The 26,420-nt window shown below is 40.4% G+C and overlaps 4 protein-coding genes across 9 annotated transcripts in view; 3 read left to right on the top strand and 1 right to left on the bottom strand.

The window, feature by feature from the left end:
* Nucleotides 1-13,649, bottom strand: part of LOC130167275 (centrosomal protein of 164 kDa-like) — a 28,826-nt gene extending 15,177 nt beyond the window's left edge. For 2 of the 5 annotated variants that reach the window (XM_056373276.1, XM_056373279.1), the window contains exon 1: nt 48-1,702. The gene's annotated coding sequence lies outside the window, so the exon portion shown is untranslated. Of the gene's footprint in view, nt 1-47; nt 2,745-11,380; nt 11,492-13,562 lie in introns of those variants that run through there. The other 3 variants (XM_056373275.1, XM_056373277.1, XM_056373274.1) reach the window with 3 other exon arrangements.
* LOC130167278 (apolipoprotein A-I-like) lies at nt 7,084-9,440 on the top strand. Its single transcript, XM_056373285.1, has 4 exons — nt 7,084-7,106; nt 7,837-7,888; nt 8,121-8,265; nt 8,418-9,440. Exons 2-4 carry the CDS (start codon nt 7,846-7,848, stop codon nt 9,019-9,021), a joined length of 792 nt encoding a protein of 263 aa, XP_056229260.1. The 5' UTR covers nt 7,084-7,106; nt 7,837-7,845; the 3' UTR covers nt 9,022-9,440.
* LOC130167277 (T-box transcription factor TBX1) lies at nt 9,583-14,012 on the top strand. 2 transcript variants are annotated; one of them, XM_056373284.1, is made up of 8 exons: nt 9,583-10,997; nt 11,117-11,291; nt 11,412-11,513; nt 11,808-11,979; nt 12,140-12,295; nt 12,388-12,455; nt 12,905-13,014; nt 13,487-14,012. In XM_056373284.1, the coding sequence occupies exons 1-8, from the start codon at nt 10,991-10,993 to the stop codon at nt 13,669-13,671; spliced, it is 975 nt and encodes a 324-aa protein (XP_056229259.1). In that variant the 5' UTR covers nt 9,583-10,990; the 3' UTR covers nt 13,672-14,012. The 2 variants fall into 2 exon arrangements, with proteins under 2 accessions (XP_056229259.1, XP_056229258.1); XM_056373283.1 differs by having other exon boundaries at nt 9,583-11,291.
* A 717-nt stretch (nt 14,013-14,729) lies between these two features.
* On the top strand, nt 14,730-26,264 carry bace1 (beta-secretase 1). The gene is made up of 9 exons (XM_056375021.1): nt 14,730-15,631; nt 20,295-20,383; nt 20,614-20,830; nt 21,935-22,072; nt 22,176-22,310; nt 22,410-22,511; nt 22,694-22,843; nt 24,283-24,454; nt 24,694-26,264. Exons 1-9 carry the CDS (start codon nt 15,290-15,292, stop codon nt 24,930-24,932), a joined length of 1,584 nt encoding a protein of 527 aa, XP_056230996.1. The 5' UTR covers nt 14,730-15,289; the 3' UTR covers nt 24,933-26,264.
* Nucleotides 26,265-26,420: the final 156 nt, after the last annotated feature.

Raw genomic sequence — 26,420 nt, 5'->3', positions numbered from 1 at the left:
AGCTCAACCTAGTAGGAGAAATAGTTTAATTGTGATAAGGGAGTTACCTTCCAAACTTTTAATCGTTTTCTCATGAGCCTTTGTGGTGTTATCGATGGGTTGTCAGTTGTTTGACACAGACACCGTGTACGCAGAGTGGAGAAAGATGCAAAAGTTACACCACTAACAACATCTCCAAGGACGCTTCCCCCGTTTCCTGTTGACGATGGAACTGTGGCTCTGACTGGCTGAGCCGTATGCGGCGTTCATGAATCCTCGTAATCTCCTTATTCGTCAACATATTGTTAAATATGTTGCGTTAAATACATTAAAAATAAATTAATTTAACAATATCAGTGCATTTAAAATGGAAAGGCACATCTTACTCACATTTGGCACATCTTACTCATGTGAAGCGATAACATTTACCCGTGATGAAATGGAATAATATGAGATTTATAATATTTATTTGTCTTTCACTTGATTGGGTCCTTGGTGAGTGTACGCGCTTAATATTTTGTACTGCACTTGAAAACACCACTCACAGTACATTCTCCATCTATACTTAAACTACAATACAATGCCTAAAATACCACTTTCCAAGTGTAGGTGTATTTTGTAGGAAATTCATTTTCAATGGAGGCTCTAGAATACCCTTCACAGATCCAGGTTTACATTTAGCAAATAATTCTATGTGTGAAGACAGATATGTTTATGTGTCATAGTTATTTCTGCCATCTCCTCATAAAAGGAGCACAGGGAAGGTCTTAGTCTCCTTTCCACCACGTCTTTCTTTAGCTCAGAGTTGTGTAGGCAGCAGCTGGTCCTGTTGTAATGTCTTCTTCAGTGGGAACATTGCATTAAAGAGGAAGCATTTACTCTGTGTAGAAACCACAGCCATTTTCTTATCATCATCACATCATAGTAACCAGAGCTTTGATTTTCCGCAGCTGCTATGCTGACCTCCAGAGATGTTGCTAATCTAACTGGAGACGAGAGAGTTCTCTTAATTCAAAGACAGTAAGCATTTTATGACACCCTAAAATCCACTAAATCAAGCATCAAAGGTAAAATTACATGCATGTTTTATTGTAAGGGAAGTTGAATGTAAGGATCCCTGTGGTGTGTCAAACAGCACCTTCTGCCCCCCAAGCCTCTCACTCACAGCTCACAGTGAGGGGTTGCATTAACACTGTGATGCTAAATGATGCATTTGTTCTGTCCCAGAGCCAAAGTGTGATATCAGATTGTTGATGCCTCTCTTGTGCAACCCATTGTTGACTGTTGTCTACAGCAAAGTAAATTAGAACAAGTTTCCTGTCTACAAGCTTGATCAATAATTTCAATTTTTATCCAGTTTATTATTCACACAGTGTAAGATTATAGCTTCAAAGAAATTGCACTAAATTAGTTTGGCTTCTCAACCACAAGAGGGCAGATAAGGGGAGGATGAATGCAACATAAGTAGTTCACTTAACAAGTAGTCTCTGGTCCATAGCAGCTGCTGAGGTGATGCACTGAATTGAGGAAATAATTACATCTCTGGTTTAATGTAGTGCCAATAATGCACCAAGTTTCCAATACAAGAACAACAACAATAATGATAATGAAGTAGTGCTTCACATGGAAAAGACATAAAATGAACAATAATGTAAAATAGATGTAGCAATAATAAAATCATTACATGCAAATCAAAAAAATTGCTACATTTATTAGCTAAATCAAATCAGATAACGCATGTATTATCTAATATTTATGTAGGACTAAATAATAGGTACTGAAAGACTACCAGAATTTTTGGACATGTATGTGTTCAGGTAAGAATGACACTTCTTCCCATCCTGTGTTTGTTTTATAGTGTGGGTGGTTTGGTTCTAGTATCAGGGTGAATGACCTCTACATCTTAGGCAATGGTAGCTTTAGAATTACAAACAGGCCTTGAAACTCAGATTATCAACTCAACACCTACGCACAAAACTAAATAATGGACAGGCCCAATGTTAGTTTTTTAACTCAACTCAGCCTTTTTTTTATTTATGATGAAGGTGGTTTGTACATATCTGGTGTCTTATATTTGAAGCACAGTATCATGACCGATTCATTTCCATTTTAAAATGATAAAATAGATGCAACCAATCAAATGTGTGCAGATTCTTTCACCAGAGACTGATGGGTTCAATACCTTAGTCATTATTTAAAACCAGTGGTGGAAAAAGCATCAAAATATTTCACGAAAAAGTCACAATAATTAATAACTAATGCAATCATGTTTCTTTTAACAGTGAGATGCACTTGAGCATCAAAAAACAAGATGGCACAGTTTTAAAAATATCATGCTTGTAGCCCAGTCTATACAGCAATCAGATACATGTAGAGAAGTGAAATGCACATTTTACTCTGAACTAAAAGTATACAGTATAATCTGTCACAATGGAAACAAGTAAAGTTTCAATACCATAAAATGGCCTTTAAAATAAAATTGCCTTTTCTGACAGTGTCCTTCTTGAGGGGACATGTGAAGTATGTACTGTGACCTGTAGTAAAGTATCACAGTATAGTGTGTGTTCACACTTTTTAATAAAAGTCGTTTTTGATAATTTAAACAATTTGTTGTAGCATTAAATGTTGCAACAGCTGTCAGATGTTAAGCACTTCACCAGGGAACATGTTCTTTTTATGTTGGCAGGTCCGAACATTTAACTGTGCCCTTCAATAAACTGCATTATCTTTGGAACAGCCTTAAGAGCAGCAAACGGCTACAGAGCCTCATAAACAGTGAAGATAATCTTCCCTATCACTGGTCACAATAACACCTCAGTGCTTGTTGGCATGTAGGTTGCCCTGTTGTTGTGTCCTAATTATTCCCTGATTACGTGAGCGTTTGTCAGCATATGTGAGATTTCGTAAATTATTTTATGATTAAACAATAATTCTTGGTGACTGCATGTCAGCCTCGTTTTGCTCCTCAAGTGATTTAGGTTATCTGAGTTCAGGGTGGATTTTCTTGCTTTGCTGTCAAGCTGTACAACCCGCAGGGCGACGCAACCTACAGTGACACTCTGCGACCAGGGCTTTGGTCCAAATATCTGTATTAAAGCAGAAGCGACCTCAACAGATGTGACATTGCAAAACCACATCACTGCAGTTAAGTAGACTTGGGTATAGCAATCTGAAGTGGTGTGTGTGTTGGAGAAAACGAGACAGAGCTCGGCACTGTTGCTTACAGCTGAGATAACCTCCCCTGCTGATTTGAGAACAGTGCTCCATCATGGAAGCAGCTGGAACAATGTCATGACCTTTGAACCTCAGTCAGGGCCTGATCAAATGGTGGATTTGCTGATTAAATATTTATCAGCTCGAGGCAATTACCCCACATCTGTCTGGCTGTTTGGTGGTCACTGTAAAACTGGTTGTTGATCGTCAACAAAGTTCCTTCCCTCAATAAATCCAATCACATGAAAATAAGCTGATTTTATACAACAGTAGGAAAAACCAGTGAACAGCAAACCCAGTGGTGGTGCTGCCAATAAGATGACATCGTGATTTAGCCCAAAATAGTTATCAACCGGGAATTTGTTCCATTGAAATTGCTTGAAAATGTCTGTTATTTGTACGTTCCCAGTGATAAAGTTTGTCATTAATTTTCTGTTCTTGCCCGTCACAAGAATGCAGGGCTCAGTTTTCTGAAACATGCAACCTCAGCAATTAATCGTCTTGCCAGCCAGCAGTTCTGAGGTCCTATTGATAACAATTATGACAGCAGTAATCTAGACAGAAAGCTCTGTGTTGATTCTGAATCGACGTGGTGCAACGCAAACGGTCTCAAAGGTTGCTGTTCCAGATAAGAGTTGCTCTTCTCTCTGAGCAGCTGATATGTGGAACCGTCTTATCTCACGGACCAGGGCAAAAGCCCTAAAGACTACTGTACAGTGACAGTACAAGATGAAGCCATTGAGAGAGGGCATGTGCTGTGATTTGTTCTGCCTCTTAATGTGCTTGGTGTGTATAGTGGAGGCCTGCAATTTTCATTATTGATCATTTTTTTAATTATTTGTTTAGTCTGCAAGATGTGAAAATAGAAAAAATGTCCAAAATAGCATCTTCAAGTTGCTTGTTTTGTTCAATATTTGTTTTTATCAGTTGGACAATTGATTAATCAACTAATTCAGCAGTAGTATGATGCTGTTTTAAAGTAAATAAAATGTTACAGTACCACAGTGTGGTACTGTAACATTTAATGCAGGGCCATTCTCCTGCATTGACTTATCAGATGTCAGCTTTCAGTTGGCTGCTGTATTTTGCTAATTGGTGTCAGACAAATGGGTAGAGTTAATAACAACGTCGTGAACCTTGCAGGTGTTGATGAAGCTTGGATAGGTGACTGTTCTCTCACCCCTCTGTCTTCACAGAGTCATCAGGCTCAGCTCATAAAAATGCAGAGTGAATGAGTTTGTAGTCAGGGGGCGAGAGAGAAGACAGACACCACAGTGTCAGATAATAAATAACAATGGTAATGGAAGGTAGAGAAAAACAATGCATGGTAAAATGAGATTTGGCTTTTAAATGTGGATAGAGGAATTGCTGCAGACGAACATTGAACTATCAAAAAAAATGAAACTGGAATCTTGTTTTGTAAAATAAAAGTCCATCCACAATGTAATGAAGTCCCACAGAGCAGCTTTGCAGCTAATAATATCATAACGGGCACATACATTAATGGAGACCTTATGCGATTACAGGTTTAGTTTCTGATAGATTAAAGTACAGTAGCACACTTCTAGTATACTGCACTATAGTAGGAAACAGCTGTAATGCTGATGATTATTTGACTTCTGTGTATTTTGTAGACTCTGATAAAATTGTATTTTTCAAGCCATAAACGTTACTGGAGAATTGCTGATATCTAACAATGCTGAATGCTTTCCTTGAACAATTTCCATGTACTTTTTGTTCTGTAGTTAAAATTAGTTAACTGGTCAAGTTACAAACAACGGTGAAAAAAATGATGAGAAACTGTTTTTAGTTCACCATCTATGTTCTCAAAAATGAGAAAACTCCTTTCACACAGTCTCGGCTAAACTGAACATGGTAAGGGTGAAAATGTAATATGTATGGCAGGGCCGTTCTCTTAGATTTTCTATACATTGTACAGAAGAGAGAGAGGATATTTAACACATTTGTGTTCATTTATTCACAGCAGTAAACTTTCTTCTGATATGAAACCTAGATAAAAATCTTTATTATGCATTCTATTGACTTGAATATTGTATACAACCTACTCTATGTTAGTGTATATGATTTGAATTCTCACTCTAGTATCTTGTCACATGTGACAAGATAAGGCACTGGACATGTTGCAATCCCACAGAGCAAGTACTGGCAGTACAAGAATTTTAGTGTAATGGCATTCAGAGAAAGGTGTATTGATTATATAGGCCCAGGCTACAGAAGCACAGACCAGTCTCTTGGTTGCAGTTTAGTGCCACTGACCACTTATGACAATGATTAACCTTGCACCTAATAACCCTGCACTATTAGACTAGCTTTCACTCTGCAGATACCCGGTGTCTGATACGTAGAAGGTAATATTTTCCGTCTATCATGGTTCACCTGTCAGCACAGATGCTTGTGCACAATTATTTCTATAGCACATTAATACACAAGGATTAATAAATCAAGTATGACTGAATGTATATACAATATATCCTTCTCTATTTTTTGGTAAAACTTTTAGTCACTGAACCAGAGCATGCTTTAAATGTATATTTTATATCATAACATTTTATTTATTTGATTATCACATACTTTCACTTTGCATCTGTTTTTTTGTTTGTTTTTTTTTTTTATTTTACTTACAGAAAGTCTCAAAAGAACAATTATAAACCTTTTCATAGGCAATAATTCTATGAGGGTAGTAGCTACTTGTTTGTCAGAAGACATTATAGTTTGATAGTATGATATGCACATATATCTGTATAATTGGAGACAACTCTCTATACTATAATGATTCCTATTCCTTATTCCTCAAACTACATGAAGCCATGGAGACAAAGTCCACTGGTGATAGGACAACAAACAACAGCTTGGCACACACCACACTTTGACCCATTAATCATCGCACACACACGAGCCACAAATTTTGTCAACCGTAAAGTGAGATAAGTCTGTCTTGATACTCTGTATTTAGATTATTACATTATGTTGTGTGTTGTTTCTAGCGCGTGAACATGTCTGCTTATTTGTTACCCACAATTTTTTGAGTGGATATCAAACGCGATCACATTTCAGCGAGCCGATTGCATCAAGTCACTGTTTTTTGTTTGCTCTTGTTTGCTTTTCTTGGCAGCCATTTGGAAGCTCTAGGACTGTAAATAATGTGGCTTTCCTGTCCTTCCTACACACTCTTCTGTAACAAATGTTGTGCAAGAAAACCGCCCCGGGGGGTCAATCTAAACTGTTGTTTGAAGTTTATACTGCAAAATATGTAGAAAATAAAACAGGACCTAGTACAGATCCCTGTGAGCCACCTGCACTTCAGCTATGTGGAAACATTCCAATAACTTTTCCTGTGGCACTTTTCACATATATTTGTCATACCTGATTTCTTGTCTTCCATTTTATTCCCATTCTTTCCACCAATCCCCTTCCCCCAATCCAGCTCTCCTGTCTCACATCGACTTGGTTTTTGTTAATTTCTTCCTTTCATGTCCTCCACACAACAGGCTCAGCCACAGGACAGTTTAAAAAGGCCTTTATCAAGCAGAAAATTTCTAATAGCTAGAATTTAGAGCCTCTTTCTAAGAAATGTTTGTACATCTGTAAAAGTTCAGCACATGTATGATACGTATGATACTGATAATCCGTAGTGAATCTGTTACTGTGTGTGTCGGTGTGTGTGCTGAGTGATCTCCTCCCAGCAGGTGACCATTGAACTCTCAACCCAGTTCCCCTGCTGAGGGAGATGGCTGGGGGGTGAGGTCCACCTCCACGGAGACACACAGCCCTCACACCTCCACCACCCCCACCCCCACCCCCCCTTCCTCCCCACATGGACTCATCCCTCACCCGGGCACTATAAAAAGTCTGCTCTTGCTGAAGTTGTTCAGTCTCATCACGAACTCCACCAGGTAAGACAACCAACTGCTGTGGCTCTAACTGGGACTTGGGCTGTAGAATAGAGAGGAGTAACTGTTGGAGAACCGACTCACTCTGATCTGCCAGAGGGAGCTTTCTGTACTTTGTATGCTTTGTCGGTATTGTGAAGTAGTACCAAAAATAATCTCTGGAAAGAAGATACATTGAGTTTGAATATGACTTTCATTTAATTAACTGTAACTCTGGGACAATGCAGTTTAGCCTGTGGTGATATTTTACAGTTATCTTCATTTCAAGGAGATGTAAAAATTTCTAAACTTAAGAGCCTCTGGATTGAGATTGTCTAAAATCCAAAGAGCTGATTTGCTAATGCTATGACTGCATCTTACTCTAAAACCTGGATCAGGATTACATAGCCTAGCAGTCCAGGGCTAATCTGCTCGAGCTGTCTATCTAATCTACCCAGATTACAGGTTCTTTTAATAGACAGCCATATGTTTAGTGTGAATTTATTTGGGCTGATTCAGGGATGAGTGTGTAGCTTTAACAGTGTTTTAAGACTAGTCCAATTTTTAAGTCTGCTTATCTGGCCTTCACATTGCTTTAGGTGGGGGATTTATTGGATTAACAGGTTTACACTTTTAAAGTGGATTTTTGTTCATTTCTTTGGTTGTTTAAACATTTTCAGTGAAACTCCTTTAACTGTGATACTGTGAGTGTAACATGTTCAGTGAATAATCAGAAACTTTTTTTCCGTTCTAGACCATCATCATGAAATTTGTAGCTCTCGCTCTCGCCCTTCTGCTGGCTGTCGGTGAGTACTCAATGTGCTATTTCTTACTTAAAGGAAAAACTTTGACCTGCATGCACAGCTTCACTCAGTCAGTATATAATTTATAGATAACAGTTAAAACACCTTAAATATATTTTATTTTAAATGACTTTTGAAATACCGTGTTTTCTGCATAGTGTTGCTTTTTCTCTTCCCCCTTCTCTCTCTTTTTGCTCATCACTCCTCCTAACCATTCCTTTCTTTTCTTCCTCAGGCTCTCAGGCCGCTTCCCTGCAGGCTGATGCACCTTCTCAGCTGGCACACCTCCGGGCTGTCATGGACATCTACCTGACTCAGGTGAAGGACAGTGCCAACAGAGCCCTGGACCAGCTCGATGACACCGAGTACAAAGAGCTCAAGTAAGGCCATGTCACTCTCCTTACTTTCTGTAATTGATATTTACTCAGTCACTGGTTCACTAAACTTTCTGCCTTGGTCACCTTTTACACTTCTCAAGTCATCATTTACTTTTTGATGTTTATTTAACTTTGAACTTATTTTTCTCTACTAGGACCAGCCTGTCTCAGCGCCTGGATGTCATGTACAACCAGATCAAGGCTATGCAGGGTGCTGTGTCCCCCGTCACCGACCAAGTTGTTGCTACCATCTCTGACGCCACCGCTGACCTGCGTACCACTGTGCTAAATGACATCGAAAGCCTGAAGGCCGAGATTGAGCCCAAGCGTGCCGAGCTGAGAGATGTCATCAACAAGCACATCGACGAATACCGCACCCAGATGCAGCCCATCATCAGCGAGTACTATTCCAAGCACACAGCTGATATGGAAGCACTTAGGGTCAAGCTGGAGCCCGTTGTGGAGGAACTTCGTCAAAAGGTGGCTACCAACCTGGATGAGACCAAGACCGCCCTGATGCCCATTGTGGAAGCTGTGCGTAACAAGCTCTCTGAGCGTCTGGAGACCCTGAAGGACATGGCCTCTCCCTACGTCGAAGAGTACAAGGACCAGCTGAAGCAGGCCTACAGCCAGGCACAAAACATCAACACCGATGAGCTCACTGCCCTGAAGGAAAAGATTACACCTTTAGCTGAGGACGTCAGGGTTAAGCTCCAAGCTATCTTTGAGGCCATCGCTGCTACCGTCAACAAGAACTAAATACTCTCTACCCTGTTCTTGTAACTAACCTCACCTACCTGTCTGTCCTAGATCCAACCTTTCTCTCCATTCCTTCTTTCCTTACATGCACATACAGATCACCTCCCAACATGAAGCCAATGCCTCACTGATGCATTCCTTTGCAACAAAATGGCGGAACTCTTGCTCTTTCTCTCTCCTATGCAAACACTTTACTTCATGTGCGCAAGCTCAAGCACATGCAAGCAAAGACGTACACAGACACATGCTCAGCACACACATGCTTTACTCTTCACATGCTACAGCCAGCTGCTTACATTTTATGTAGGAATTGTATGTGAATTATCACAAGTGCCTGAAACTCTGTGTAATGATGCTTGTTTGATGAAAACTGTGCTTTGACGAAATACAGCTCAATAAACATCTGACTGTTTATACTACTTTGCTCTCTGACTCTAATTTGAACAATTTTTTATGCAGGTTTGATACTGAAATCTTTTGCTATTCTTCCAAATTGATCAGTCTGTAATGACATACAGCGTTGTCTATTACAATCTACAAGACACTGCAATTCATTATAATAAAGATGATTGATGATTGATCTAAACTGTCAAAATACATAATGCAGTTTAAGAACAAATATTACCCTTTCAGGAATGTAACAGTGCACCTTCAGCTTTCTTAGAGGGTTTTTGGCCTCAGTGAGCCTCTAAGGTCATATCACACATACAACATTTTGAAAGGTCACCATTGATCAAAAAGTGCATTGAAAAAGAACAATATCTCTCAGTTCGACTTCAGGCAGGCATCCAATATATGAGATATTTCTGCCCGTGGTCATGAAAGCTGTGATTAATGAGGGGTGCAAATTGCCCTATTGACAAACTTAAGTCTTTATTAGGGAAAACCCCTTTTTCTATTTTGGATCCCTCAGGCTGGAACCCTTCAACACTGTCCCATCATAGAGCCACATGAGGATGCAGACGTAAACACACACACACATGTCACAACCAACGATACCACTAAACACTCACATCTGTAATCAGATAACTTTGATTTATCAAGCTCATATATCATATCATTTGTGCATTATTTTGGGTGTTATTCATTATTTTCAGGTCTTCCTGTGTTCACAAAACCTTACATGGCACACACACACATTCTGAGACAAAGACACATTCTAGGACCTATGCAACAACAAGCAACCATGGAAATAAGTAAAGACCTTGTCATTGTAATCTTGACAGTCTGCTATGTAGCATTTTATAAATATGCAAGAATGTCGCCATTAAACAAAACCAGAAATATCCACCTTAGTCAGTTTTAGGGAATAACTGACTCTCCAATTAGTTTGGTGTTGAAACTGTTCTCCAAGAAATTAGCCTATGAATAATAAAAGAAGTTTGGCACTGTCTTCATCTGTCCACACCCAGTAACACCAGGCTGATTAGGATGTTATTAATGTGCTACTGATTGGTCAAAACAAGCTCGACATAAGGCTTTAGGCTATATGAAACAATAGGCAGTGCAAGCAGGGGTTTCTGGATGCTCGAAAAAGGTTGTGTGTGTGTGTATGTGTGTGTGTGTACGCACATAATTCTTGGGTTTGCATGCACGTGAAGCTGTGATTAGTGCATGTCAGTGGCACTATGTGTATTGTAATGGATGAGGCCAGCATGGAGGTCCCCAGTGAGAGTCTCATGGTGTATAAAACCAGCTTGTTCCTGGACACAGAAGCCACTCGTAACGCATAACTCACCGATGTACATCTATCCTAGTAGCTAGCAGAGGACTGGGAGGAAGATTTTGCCTTCCGTTTCATGTTGAATTGAAAAGCTGTGGGTTTGATTCTGCACTGGTCTTGATGTAGTGACAGGAGTTGCTACTTGTGGTCATAACAGGAAGAACAGACTGGAGTTAACAGAAATATCAAAGGAAGAAACGGAACGACAAATTCATTTATAATATTTGTCTTGAAGAGCTTCAAAGTATGGATAGTAAGTGTTCTGTTCAAAACTGTTTGAGCTCTGTGGAGACCACATCTCATAAATTCATGTGATGATGACAGGCAAAACATCAACAAATGTTTTCCTCTCCTCTCCTCTCCTCTCCTCAGGCCCCCAGCTGCCTCAGAACTGTGGACTATCTCCGCCCTGCTGTGCAGATGGGGGGTCACTGTTGAGTGCCAAGGCCCCTCAAGTCAGTGGGGTCAGAGTTCAGCTGGAGATGCATACACTTTGGCAGCAATTTGACCAGCTGGGCACAGAGATGATTGTTACCAAAGCTGGAAGGTAACACTCATACTCACATTTATATTATTTATTAATTATCTTATCTTGCCCTTCTCCTTTTTTTCCCTGTCTTTTCTAGTGTCACTTACCACATTATTTTCATGTGTTCATTTGCTGCAGAAGGATGTTTCCAACATTCCAGGTGCGGATATCTGGGATGGATCCTGCTGCTGAATATGTCTTGCTGATGGACTTCATCCCTGTTGATGATAAAAGATACAGGTCAGACACACATACAGAGTGGATGTGCAGTGTTTATTGTGTATATATATAGAGATTGTTACTTTCTCCAATACACAGCACGTTTTTAGTGTATTTGTGGTCTGTTGTGGTATTTCTTACATTTTTTCAAGCCCATGATTGCCCACTTATCACTTAGATCTGTGCTACTAGCCTCTCTGCAAGCTTCATCCTACCTTATTACTTCTATTTCAAAAATGTACGCGTAAACATATGTGTGTGTGTGTGTGTGTGTGTGTGTGTGTGTGTGTGTGTGTGTGTGTGTGTGTGTGTCAGATATGCGTTCCACAGCTCATCTTGGCTGGTGGCAGGACGAGCGGATGTTGCTGCCCCAAGCAGGATGCATTTCCACCCAGACTCACCCGCCCGTGGAGCCCAGTGGATGAAGCAGACTGTGTCCTTTGATACTCTCAAGCTCACCAACAACTTGCTGGATGACAATGGACATGTCAGTTAATGTCTGAAATGCAACTCTTGCAGAACAAAAGGGCATATAACCTAAGATATAAAGTACATTGTTTTGATTTTTGTTTCATAATGAAAGAACATATAGATATGTCCCTTTTTTTGACTTAGTTGTGTGTTTTCTCCTACTTTCTCCTTGACAGATGATATTAAACTCCATGCATCGCTACCAGCCGCGCTTCCATGTGGTGTATGTAGATCCAGCGCCTAACAGCCACTTAAACGCATACAGAAACTTCTGCTCTTTCTCCTTCCCAGAGACACGTTTCATGGCTGTAACCGCGTATCAGAACCACAGAGTAAGACACCCAGGATCAGTAAGCCTAAAAATAAATATTACCAATGCCCATAAGACATCTCACAATTTATTTGACCCCCTTCTCTCTCTCAGATCACCCAGTTAAAAATTGCTAGCAACCCATTTGCAAAGGGCTTCAGGACTACAGACCCCCAGGACTGGTGAGTGTCTATTAGTGATTCTGTCAGGTACGAATATAGTTTTCCTGATTAAGAAACACATCTTTCCCTTTATAGGCCAGTTGAAATCATAACTAGATCACAGTGTATCTTTATTACTGTTATCAGCTGGTAAAAAATGATAAGGCAGCAGTCTCAGTGATAGCTAATCTTTGACCTGTGTATGCTAAGGAGCTTCACACATGGCAAGCCATTTATAGTAAACTGTGAGGGATGTGAGTATAGTAGAGTTATTGGTTTTTGCATAAGCCCACTTTACTTGTGGGGTCCAACAGTTTTGTGGGAATCAAAATGCTGGACTCCAGAAGTTTTGTTTGAAGTATTGTTAATGGCTGTTTGAAGGGTAAGACATGGTGTTAGGGTTTAGGTTAGGGTTGTTACCATTGGTCAATGATGGATGTGTGTGTGTGTGTGTGTGTGTGTACGTTTAGGGTGGGTAATTCCAGGCCCCTGGCAGTGTGGTGTCCACAAGAGGGCAGAATGGAGCCCCTCACCACCAAACCTGGAGAGCAGAGAAGCTGGGGCTCAAAGACTTCAGCCAGTGAGTCTCTCTAGTATACATATTATACACAATGTTTCGTTGCATCAACTCAACATAATTAATCATGGTCAGTAAACAGAGTTTTTTAATGTCACTTTCAATCATTTTCATTTACATCCACAATTTCCACACAGGGCTTGTTTAAGGTTGACATTTTAATTAGTTTTGGGATATAATTCTTCTATTGGTGAACAATTTTCCACATCTTATTGATCTATTTGCTGACCAGATGATTCATATACAAGAGGCAGCATTAAAGAAAAGATTCTCAAACACGGGTCAATGCCCTTTATCCAGCGAAATACATTAGTTTGTTATCAAGCAGTGCTTTTGACAGTGTAGTGACTAGACGGATTAATGGGGAGAATCTGATTATCTGAGTTAGCAGTGGGCTAATTGTTCAACAGACAGAGGACACAAGAAATTTGAACTAAATGCTGATCAGTTATACCATTTTCTCCTACATTCTCAGGACAGGAGGACCCAGCCCCATTGCTGGTGGAGCAGTGTGGAGTGTTCCAGCCCTGTAAAGACTCTGTCGGACTCACCGTGGAGAGGAGAGATGGGGACAGCTTATTAGCACCTGCTTCCTTCTTCCCTCTCGCCTCCTACTGGGACTGTGCGGGATCATCACAAGACAGAGACAACCTGCCATAAGGAAAGAAAAGCAAAAAGACTGAGCTTTGACATAAATTTGACCTCATTTAATATCATGCAGCTTGTGTGTTAAACCTAACCCTAATTCATAAGAACCCTGTACAAGTGTTCCATCAGGACCATTTAGTCTAAATGTACTGCAGTGATGTGCTATAAATAATATCAGAACATACAATAAGAGCACTACAGAGTCACAGTAGTTAAGCACTGTACATTATAGAAACAATACAATAGTATAGAAAAAAATATAGCCATAGACAAGTTGCACTTTGTCCTTATTACATTTGTCCAACAGCAATGTATTTGTTTTTTGTCTGAAATAATAAAATGACATTCTGAAATTTTGGTTGCAGATATTTTTCCCTTAGATTTAGGCAATATTAACCGTTTAGAAACCCTCTGAGTCATGGGGGAAATTTATTTACCAGGAATGTTTAGTATCCCATGATTATTTCCTGAAGAAGTGGCAAGAGAGCCAAGACATAACTCATATTGCCATAAAACTAAAAGACCAAACTCAAGTGTCTCCTTTAGAAAATAATTCTACATAATAATATGTGACATATAGGATGCAATTTGATTACAACAAAATCACAAACTAGTTTAAAAATATTATTATTATCATCATTATGATTATTATCATTTAAAACAGGCCTATGGTATTGGTTTGCATTGCAACTTTTTAAAGGGGGGTATTCCAGTTCGTTATAACATGAACTTTTACTACAAATTTTGACAACTGTCACGACTGGAGTCGTTTCATTAGACATCAATGTGGAATAACTGGTCTGGTACACGCTACCTTGATATGAATGAGTTTTCATGTTAGTTTGGGATTTTAAAAAATGAATGATTTAGATCTATTTCCTAATCTAATACAGTCTTTTGTAGTACATACTAATATGAGGTAAAGTATGGATTTCACGAAGGGATAATTGGCCTTCAAAAGGTTCCCTCTAAATGGGTTGCTATGGTGTTTCAGTGAGGAGTTTAATACTGTTTTATTTTGAAAATGCTTACAGGAAGTCGTGTGATTTTAACTTGACGGTGGTGATGCTTGCGCTCTCGCAGCTCTGAGGGATGCAGCGGGGTGGATGGAGGAGGAGGAGGAGGTGAAAGACTGGAAGGTTGAGAACAGAATGAACGGGTCGGGAAGGGGGAAGGATGCGGATTATGGTAGCCTGACTACCGACGATGGTTTTTCGGTCGTTTGACATAAGGATGTGTGGAGAAAACGACACAGGCCTGCGGTTTGATCCAACGCACGCAGGGACAGCCTGTAATTTACGCGTCGCCGCAAATTATCTGTGACACCGAGGGTTGCATGGCTTAGCTGTAAGGGGTGGTTTCCAGCGTAGCCTATGTTGAATTTACATGTTACTTTGTCGTGTTGTCTTCTCAACAAGTTAACGTCAAGACAACCGGAGTAAAAACACAGTGACCTCGTAATCTCTTCATATTTGCGGTTAAACTGCTAACATGTTTTTAGCCGTCATTTTAGCATCATTGCCACCTGATCTCCGCTGCTCTGCCGCTGCAGGTTTGATGTCAAACTGAACGGAGCTCCGTGAGGTCAAAACCAAACATAGCAAAAAATACAACTTTACCGTGTTTCAACATGGAGGCGTCGACGTTACAGCCTCTCCGGCTGACAAGTCTCTTTATATGGACGACTTTGTGTTGGCTCGGCAGCGGTCAATCCGCGCCGGACGCCTCGGGCCTGCCTCTAGCCATCCGCGTGCCACTGCGGCAAGGCGCTCGCGCTGAACAGTCACCGTCGTTACCACCTGCAGCGGCCGAGGCTGCTGCCTCGCGGGGCAACACGGGGAGGTATCCGGCGCGCAGGCGGAGAGGAGCGGCACCGGGCGGGATCAGCTTCGTGGACATGATTGATAACCTGCGTGGGAAGTCCGGACAGGGATACTACGTGGAGATGGCCGTGGGCTCTCCTCCGCAGAAGGTAAAGGCTTTATCTACATGACGTGATGTGCTGTCAAAGCACCCCTGAACGTATACAAGTATAATCATTCTGCACAATAGACCTAACGTAACAAAGTCAAACGAATTAAAGCCAGGTACAATCAAAAAAATCAATCATCTTTTCTATAAGGATGGCATGTAGTGGGGCTGGTCAGTAGCCTATTATTCTTTAATACACTGTACAGAGTCTTTCTCTCTTTGGAAAATGCAAGTTCCTCTCCTCGTCCCTGTCTCTCTCTTCAATCCAGGGCTCTTTATTGATCATTAAAAAAAACTATATTGCCAGAGCATTAATATTAAAGACATACAATTTTGCATTAATTGGACTACACCTTCAACATTGTAGCTGTGCATCTGTGTGTGTATCACATATTTTGATCAGCTACACAACAGGTTATAACACTACAAAAGCAATAACAAGTAAATTGAACTCATCTTCAAGTACCACAGATACAGTCTTAAGGGCCTTTGCAATGTTAATAATCCTAGTATAGAAGACACTATGCATCTCGATGAGAAGTGATATCACTATAAACGTATAACACACTTTGCTAACATACAGCAGTTTGTGTCCTACTTTAATGTGTCTAATATAAGATTTAAACAGGGAATTTCAAATTAAAGGTGGCAGAAAAGTACTTAAAATATACTGGCGGATTGTCCAATACTGATGATGGTTGTGCAGTGACAGATGGCCTGTGTGTGAGTGTGTGTGTGTGTGTGTGTGTGTGTGTGTGTGTGAAAGTGAGAGAAAGGACTGAATGATACAGACAGATAATGGAACCATTAATTCTGTGGAGTGAGGAGTGCCAGCTGGGTGCAGCTGTGGTGTACAGGCTGGCACACAGAGGACGACGGATAGAGGGAGAGAGAAAGTGATGAGGTAGTAGAAGAGGAGAAGAAGGAGAGGACAAAGGTGACAGATGAAGTGAAACAGAGAAATGGATGAATGGCAGGAGAGAGGGATGGGAGAGGAGTGGATTAGAGCAAGGGAAGAAAGAGAAAGAAAGTGTGTGAGACGGGGAGTTTGAGAGAGGAAGAGAGAAACCAAGTGTGTTTGAGGGAGGATGTGGGAGTGAGACTCGGCTAGGGGCTTTTAGGAAACCAAAGGAAAGACTGTAGAGAGATGGTGAATGTGATGGAGGGCTCTGAGGTGCTAAGTGGAGGTGTCACTCTGCCGCTGAGAGACACTGATGCTTCCTATATCAAGGACAGAGATAGAAAGAGAGAGGTAGAGATCTGCCTGGTAGGGGCACCACAGTGATTATCAGTCAGTTGAGGCCAATCAGCAAAGACAGTCAACACATTGTTTTGGTGGCTAAAGTGAGTGTCCGTCAACAAGTCGTCAGCCATCATTCCCGGAGGCCTGGGTATCGTTTCAAATTTAATGTTTCATTCAATTCTTGTGCCGATATGATACAAAAGTTTTGATGCTGATATTTGATGCTTTCTTTGAGAAATGTTTTCCCACAACACACAAAGCCAAAGTTCTCAAGTTCTCAAACGTTAAATGGTGCCAAAACACAAGCAGCTGTACAGGACCTCATCCTAAATAAAATGCAGTCTAAAATTGTCAAAAATTGTGATTTGAAAAAAAGATCAAAGAGTATTTAACATCATCTTTTGATACTTGTGGAGCTCAGGGCAACGGACACATTTTGGTCAGTACCAAAACAATAGCCCTACTATGGCCAGGACAAGGATCCCAAACATGAACATTAAATGATGAGATATCCAAACATAAGGGCCTTTTTATTCCACTGGAAGTTGCTCCCCCAATGCACACCCCAAAAATGTTTACAACACTTTCTGCTTCCATTCCCCTATAATGCATGATCCTAACCTAGTGGACTGCTGGGTACCTGAACATACTGCATGTCTGCCCTAATGTTTCAAATTGTGATACTAAGAGAGTCTTGTTTAAACCTGTGTGGCTCTTTTTTTTTTTTTTAATGGATGTGTATGTCATAAGGACTTAATGGGCAAGAGTGTGTCACATGACCTTTAATCATGACCTTTGGAGCCTCTGACTCAAAGACAATCAAAAAGTTCAATTAAGTTTAAGAACCAGGTGATACATCACATTATTTTAGTTCACTACCATGATGGAGCTTACATCAAAGTAAATCCAGGATTTTATTCACAATAGCAAAGTATTCCCAACCCAATAGTATTTAATGAATAACAAAAACTCCAGAGATCAAAACCTATGAAATCAAAACATCCATTCTGCCATTTCTGCAAAAAATTAAGTGGAAACAGTTTCTTATGTTTTAGAGCGTATGTAAAGCAAGTCTTAGGCATTTCTCCAAAACAAAATATTCATGACTATTAACCAACAATCAGAGTCAAAGTTCAGACGAAAAAAATCATCCTATGGAATTAATTATTAAGAGTTCAACAGTCAAAAAGCTAATCTGCTTTATTGGGCCCATGTGGATGTGGTTTCACATTTTCATTTATATATTGCTCAGTCCTCATTCATGCATGGATGTACAGCATGTCACATCACCTTTTCCCACCTGAGCCCGGAGCTCTTCAAAAGCATGAGAAAAATACAGTAATATCTTATGTGGAATAACCAAACTGTTCTGACTTTGAAAAAAATATAAAAAATTGTGTGTTCACATAGAGCCCCATTGCTCACGGTCCAAAAGATGAGGTTTAATTTCAGGAGAAATTAGACCATATGAAAGAGTGTATAGATTTCTAATTTATCCTGGAATTTACAAGGATGTCTTGGAAGCCACACCCTTTTACTTTGTAATACCAAGCACACTGATCTTCAGGGACTTCAGGGAAACATGACCTCATGTGCATCAGACTCCAGGCTTGTGTATATTAACCAAGCACAAAAGTCCTGCTCTGGGATCAGTGACAATCTCATTCGATAAATTTACCAGCCAGGATAATCATATCCCTAACAACAAACTAATAGGCTGTTTGCAGGCCCTTAATAAGTCTCAATATATCTTGAATCAAATTACCTAAATGTGTTTAAGCCTTTAAAAGCCTCTGCATTCAGTTAAATAAAGCTTTACATAAATAAATAAATGTATCAATCTTCTTCATAAAATAGATTGAGAGTTGCATTAGGTCAAAGTACTGTGTGGTTCAGTGTCTCAGCAAGAGCCAAATGATGGGGTCTCAAGAACTTTAATGAATTTAATAAGTGATACAAGGCCTTGCATTTTATTGGAGATGCATGGTAGATGCAAAATTGTGGAAATGGCCTCAAGTCATTTACAGTAACTTTCACTTATGTTGCGTTCTGTTCTGGTAACCACTAGATGATTTTCCTTCGTAGTGGAGGGGGAAGGGCAAATATAATGGCTGGAGCAGACAGGCACTCTGCCAGGGAGGACAGGAAGACAGACAGAGAGGGGAGGGAAAGACATGAGGTCTCATTGTGTCAGGATGCAGCCTTACGTGTTTGTGTGTGTGTGTGTGTGTGTGTGTGTGTGTGTGTGTGCGTGTGTTTGGGTGTGTGCGTGTGTGTGGTCATGTGCATTACTTTGTCCAGGGCCAGGTGACTCAGTATGTGTCTGAAAAAACAAAACATATTTGTCATGTGCAGTCAGCAAAATTCTGCCTAAGAGAGGAAATCACAGTGTGTCCAGCATTATTTCTGACAGCAGTTGCGTTTGTAGGGACTGTATCTACAGGCATGTGTGAGATAAACATGATGTGGACAGGAGTCAGTATTTATTATTCTGGGATTTCAGGCCCAGCCCCTGAGACAGTAGCACTTTAGTGGATATTTAAAGAGCCAATCCATTATTGAACAGCTTGCTGTGGCTCTATGGCTGCCTGTCTCTTCATCTGTTTGGGTGTTTCTGCCAGTCTGTCTTATCTGTCTATCTAGTGTCTGTCTATTATCTCTGCCAATGTGTTGGTCATCCTTCGAACTGTGATCAGGAATCTTTAACTATAAACTATAACCACAACCTTAGGATACTGCTACCCAGAACCATAGGAAGAGTTTTGCAAACATGAAAATGCATAGTGTGCATTAAAACAGCAGTAGAACAAGAAATAGAAATTGTGAATGGTACATGAGACATGAGACATAAAGATAGATATATATATAAAGTATGAAGTGTAAGCATTGTGTATTTCTGTCTTTGTTGCTGTCTGTCATTGTGCTCCATTCACACATTCACTGACTGTTTTTGACTGAATGTGCAAAATTTGATAGTCACATAGAGATGCAGACAGAAGAGGAGGAGATGGGAGAGAGGGAGAGTGGACTGGGCAACCCGAGAAGAGTGGAGGGTTAGAGAAGAGACAGAGGGGGGACGCTGAAGGACATTTAGGGCAACAGGAAACAGCACAGGACACTACAAGGAAGGAGAAATAGATGTAGAGAATGACTGAGAGATGAGAAACAAACTACTTGCTGTAAAAACTATAAATTTAGACATCTGTGCCCCCACAGAAAATTGTTTTACAAATGGACATATTAGTCTCCAAGGTAGCAGAATTACAGATTTAACTTGCCTTTCAGTGAACATAATCAATTTCACAGTGGAATCCAAGCGTCAGTTTTACAAACCTATCGATTTCTGCAAAAAGCACACAGACACATATTTGATAAATTGAACTCTGTCTCTCTCTCTCTTGTTCTCTCTCTGTCTCATTAGTTGAACATCCTGGTGGATACAGGAAGCAGTAACTTTGCTGTCGGAGCGGCTGCTCATCCCTTTCTACGCAGATACTACCATCGTTCACTGTGAGTAGAGATGCATGCAAAAATATACAGCCACATTTGGTTCTAAAAAAATAAAAGGATTCATGTTTCACTTTGACTTTTCTTTAAAAACACCAGAAATAATTCATTTTTGTTCCCTAGATTAAGTTTTTAGGAAAGTTACTAACTACAACTGCAACTACGAATCTGAATATTCTTCTTTCTCCACCTCCGTTTTTCTCCCTCTCTGTTGTCTCACCATCCATTCACAGCTCCAGCTCGTACCGTGACCTCGGTAGGAGCGTTTACGTTCCTTACACCCAGGGTCGCTGGGAAGGGGAGCTGGGCACCGACCTGGTCTCTGTTCCACACGGCCCCAACGCCACGCTGCGTGCTAACATCGCTGCAATCACCCAGTCAGATCGCTTCTTCATCAATGGATCCAACTGGGAGGGAATCCTGGGACTGGCCTACGCTGATATAGCCCGGGTGAGAGCAGAGCATCACGTGGTGCTTTTAAAATCTGAAAAGATCTGCTGATAAATTATCATTTCTATTATCGTTCTGTTATTGTAATTTCAATTATCTTTTTGAGCAGCAAAGGTCTCACTTCAGTTGGAAAATCATGAGATGTCAGAACCGAGAGATCATGCTCTTCTCTGTTGTAATCTCAAGTATAAACTGATAGAATAGGGTGTGTTTTTACTTTACATTTCACCTTGTTTTACAACTTTAGTCTTACACTGAATATACTTGAAGTATGTGTTGTGAAATAAAATTTGACAGCATATGACGAGCAACCTGGGGGTGAGAGGAGAGGAGACAGAGAGCTTCATATCAACACTTTACATCAATGTTTAACTGTTGTCCAAAAGAGCAAGAGCAGTTCAGCAAACTGTCAACTGCTGATGGAAAATGGAAATGTGGGGATTAGTGTTAATCCCCATCCCCAAGAATGGCAGTTCGAATATTTTAGCGTGCTTTCCAAGATGATGTTTATTACTTCTGTTAATGATCAAGAAACCAAAGTAGGGTAGAAGTCCAGTGTAGTCTTGTGAGCACTGACCTCGCTATTAAAAGGCTAGTGAGAGTCTTTTACTCCCAGATAAACTTTTTCCCCTTTTCCTCGCTTTCTGAATTCCTAATCTGGTGTAAGAGGATGATACTGTGACGACACTGGATCTGGGGATGGATGTAGGGATATAGTTCTTAATTCAAGTTCAACCTGACATCTGGAGGGTTTGATAAGAAACGTTAACACCTTATTTTTGTAACTAAAATCTTTTAATTATTGTTGCAATTATGAGTTATTTACTACAGTATTTACTTCTGAGGAAAGTAATAAGTAGTTAAAGTACATTATAAATAGTATAAGTAAAAATTAATATTTAAACTGATGGATGAAATAATAAGCATATTTTAGAAGAGGATGAGGTTTTTTTAATCTTTTAGAAATTTAAAGCTGATGGCTAAAAACAGCAGATGGGTTTAGCAATTCAGAAGTAAAGCAATCCTACCTTTCCTTCTCTCTCTCCCTCTCGCTCTCTCTCTCTCTCTCTCTCTCTCTCTCTCTCTCTCTCTCTCTCTCTCCAGCCTGACGAGACATTGGAGCCTTTCTTCGACTCTCTGGTTCGTCAGACTCCTGTCCCCAACCTCTTCTCTCTCCAGCTGTGTGGAGCCGGCTTCACCCAAAACTACTCCCTGGGCAGCGCTACTGTTGGCGGCAGCATGGTGAGTCACACACACACACACACACACACACACACACACACACACAGCATCCAGTATCATATTTGAAGCCAGTGTTGGATTCTGTTTTTCCCTGTGCTCTCAGATCATTGGAGGAGTGGACACGTCACTGTATGTAGGAGAGCTTTGGTACACTCCCATCCGCAGGGAATGGTACTATGAAGTCATTATTGTGCGTATTGAGGTTAATGGACAGGACCTCAATATGGACTGTAAGGAGGTGAGATCTGACAGACAAGAATGATTTTATGGTCAGTCACTGATCCAACAGGTTATTCGAGAGATTTGTAATGTGTGGCTGTTTCTCTGTCTTTCACAGTACAACTATGATAAGAGTATTGTGGACAGTGGCACCACCAACCTTCGGCTGCCTAGGAAAGTCTTCCAGGCTGCAGTCAAGGCCATTGAGGCAGCCTCTTCGGTCAGTCCCTACTACACCATAAAAACCTTTTTTCTCTCTGTCAGCATAAAGTTATTAATCAATTTTGGAATCAGTGAATTGATTCAGAATTAAAAGATCCAGCCTCCCCTCGTGACCCTGATTTGTAATAAGCATTGTATGGGAAAGGAAAGAATCATTGTCCTCCTGACCCTGTCTTTCAGACTGAACAGTTTCCCTCTGGGTTCTGGCTTGGGGAGCAACTGGTATGTTGGCAGGCCGGCACTACACCCTGGCACATCTTCCCAGTCATCTCCCTCTACCTGATGAGTGAAAACCGCAACCAGTCCTTCAGAATCTCCATCCTACCGCAGGTAATAACCACTATGTCCACAGGAGTTCACAAATGTTTTCATGCCTGCGTTTGACTTTGTGATAGTGTTTGTCATGTGGGACCATATGAAGTAATGTCCTTTAAGCTGGTAACACCGTTAAACACTGTTAGGAGACACAAGGTACATCAAGTACTTCATTTGTAAGTCTGAAGTCTTGGGTGATTTCATTGACGACTTGTAATGCAGATTTTTTATTTCTCTGTGCACTCCTACACATAGTTGTCCTATCCTTCAGACACACTCTTTTATATAGTCCTCAATAGAAGAAAGGCTGGCTTGGTACCATGATGAAAAAGAAATCACCACATTTCAAAGAGAATTACCTTTGGATATATTCTCTAAACTTTCATGAAGCTCTGAAAAGTCATGAAACATTTTCTTATTCAAAGCCACTAACAAAAGTCTTGGTGGTGGTCTAATGAATGAGATTTGACAGTGAGATGTAGAAGCGCGGCTCAGGTCCATAAACCTGTGGAAAGCGTATGACCTTGATGCTGATGGCTTGAGAAAAGTTTTTGTTTTCTGTGCGTTCTGGTCTCATATACCAGTCTCTGTAGCAGGTACACACTGACAGTAAACCAGGACATTTACAATGTACACAGAATTCACGTACTGTATTCATAGGACTTGAAGACATACAGAGAAATGCAATGATGTACTAGAGCTACTGGATTTATGAGTTTGAGTTGATATGTTTGTCAGTGTTGATTTCATGTTTATTTTAATGTAAAAACATTGACAAGGATCCCCTTAAATTAGGTGAGAAAGAAAACAAAAAAACTACGTGCTGAGGACATTTTACAGTTGAAAAATAAACTCATCAGAGCTCTCTGGTGGATAAATTATACAATGGTGACACAATTTATAAATGATCTCTGGGCAAATTTTGGGTATTACTGGACTGTTTTGACTGGTATATATTACTGATACAGATATGTCCATGATGAGCTCAAATCAGCTCATAATCAACACACAAATGAGCCCACAGAAAGACAATGTCCAAATGAGGAAGTTAATATCAAGAACTGTCACTTGTGGCCAAGCAAGTGTTGCACAAGGTGTCTTTTGCATAAATGCTGCCTGTGATTTATCAGGGGAAAGTCCAGAATGAACAGAGGGGATGTTAGTAACTTAGCTTCATATATACACACATAGCAAAATCATCAAAACAGAAAATCCCCGGTAAAACCCAGAATATTTTCTTCTATGAGTGTATGAATTCTACATAAGAACATGTAAAATATGTTAAAGAAACAGGAAAAATTTGTATAACTTAATGTGTACCTTTTGTGAGTCTTTCGCTAAATCTACGTAAAATTTGACAATCATAATATAGCAGTGGCTAAGGACTCAGAATGAAAGCTGGTACTCTAGGTACTACATTAGGGTGATCTTTCTCTCTTTCTGTTTCTGTGTAGCAATATCTGCGGCCAGTAGAGGATGTGGCTTCAGCCCAGGAGGACTGCTATAAGTTTGCTGTATCCCAGTCTAGCACCGGCACAGTGATGGGGGCCGTCATCATGGAAGGCTTCTACGTGGTCTTTGACCGTGAGAAGAAACGAATCGGCTTTGCTGTTAGCACCTGCCATGGTGAGGAGGACGACAAGGGGGGATGAGGAGGAGAGGGGACGGGGGAGATAGAGTGAATAAAGTTTATAGTGTAATAAAAAGAATATGAATACTAACATAAAAAGGCAAGAAAATATGAAGTAGAAAATGCAGGACAAGTGTTGAGGGTATCTAATTTACAACTTATGTACAGTAATAGTATCTGTTTTCCTGAGGTGTGTGTTTCTAAATTACCCACAATCCCAATCCCACTTTCCTAGTGCATGATGAGTTTCGCACAGCCTCTGTAGAGGGCCCATTCCACGGCGTTGACCTGGAGGACTGCGGCTACAACATCCCCCAGACGGACGAGTCCACCCTTATGACCATCGCCTACATCATGGCGGGAATCTGCGCTCTCTTCATGCTGCCGCTGTGTCTCATGGTGTGCCAGTGGCGCTTCGCCCGCTGCCTCCACCCACACGGGGACTTCGCTGACGACATATCGCTCCTAAAGTGAAGAGGGGACAACAAGGGTCATAGAGACCCACAGTTGAAACACAGGACAGATATGGACTGTGGTAAAAGGGGTGTACTGTATTATGTTACAAAATGTTGGTGCTGTTGAAGGAGAGCTTTGAAATGGTTTTTCAGGAATATAATATATACAGTATAGAAAATGCTGACTTCCGGCATGTGAGGATAACTAGAGCCATTACTAACCTGAAGGACAAACAAGGACGTCATCAGCGTCAACTTCGTCGGTTTACGCTACCTATGCAGATCAGTATGGTTAAGGGAACAGAAGTTGGAAAATAAAGTCAAATATGAAACACAAAATCATGTCTTTACTATAGATAGTGTATAAATAGACAACAGAGAAAGATTGGATTTGGAATTTTGAAAGATTTGTCTCTTAATATTGCCGACAGACTCCAGAGTGATTTGGGATTTGGGGAAAATTTCAAGAGCAAACACTAAATTAGGATCTGAGGACAAGATGTGAAACCATCATGTTGTCGGATGTGTTTTGCTATGGTATGATTTGAACATATGAGCGTGTGGTTACATGCGTGCGTTTATAGACCTATTGTTTGTGGCTTGTGAGTGAATGAAACAAGTTGATATGTGTGAGCATGCCTGTATGTGTGCACAGCTGTACTGTAAGTGAAGAGTATACCGAAAGACAAAATGATACTTATGAAGATGAAACATGATAGTAGCATCTACAAAATTACACTGTTTGGCAAATGCCAGCAAAAAAAAAATCTGCAATGCAAATCAAGCAAAAAGAGGCTAATTTGATGAAATATCAGATTGTAACAGCATTTACAGTAAAAAGTCAGTTTTGCTTAGTGTGAGACTGAGATTACTGAACACAGTCAATATCAGATGTCACTTTTTCTTCTTATATTGATAACATAAATCCATTGTACAGGAAATGTGTGCAATCCAGATCTTCTTTTTGCAAAAACACACACACACACACACACACACACACACACACAAACACACACACATAATACACATTGCTTATCCTACTGCTGCACCATCTGAAGATTTGCACATGTGACAGCACATTACATGTTAACAAACCAAGACTTAATAGGGCTTCTTTCACAGACACAGAAACAGCCTAACTTACCACATCTTTCAATGGGGACCATAGAAGCTTGGACAAGGAAACCAGCCCAAAGTATGTTATACACTAAAGAACACTATGTATGTCAACAAGGGACAGTTTGTATCGTCTCTCAGCAAGCTGTAAATAAATAAACTCAGAACTGTATATTTATCTGTCAGGCGCTGGCAGCACTGTTGAACCAATAAAGTACTTATTGTAACTGTAAAATGTGATTTTCATTTCTTGGCACAAAACATTACCCACTAATATTAAATCACACACTTGTATATTTAAATTTGCACATGAAATATACAAGGATACAGTGTCTTCTCTCACAAATTTCATGTAATACTGAGAAATTATTCTAGTACTCAAACTAAACTA

The sequence above is a fragment of the Seriola aureovittata genome, chromosome 4, assembly GCF_021018895.1.
Source record: "Seriola aureovittata isolate HTS-2021-v1 ecotype China chromosome 4, ASM2101889v1, whole genome shotgun sequence".
Classification (NCBI taxonomy): Eukaryota; Metazoa; Chordata; class Actinopteri; order Carangiformes; family Carangidae; genus Seriola; species Seriola aureovittata.
Note: the sequence above shows the minus strand (reverse complement) of the source record. Positions and strands in the feature narration are given on the sequence as shown.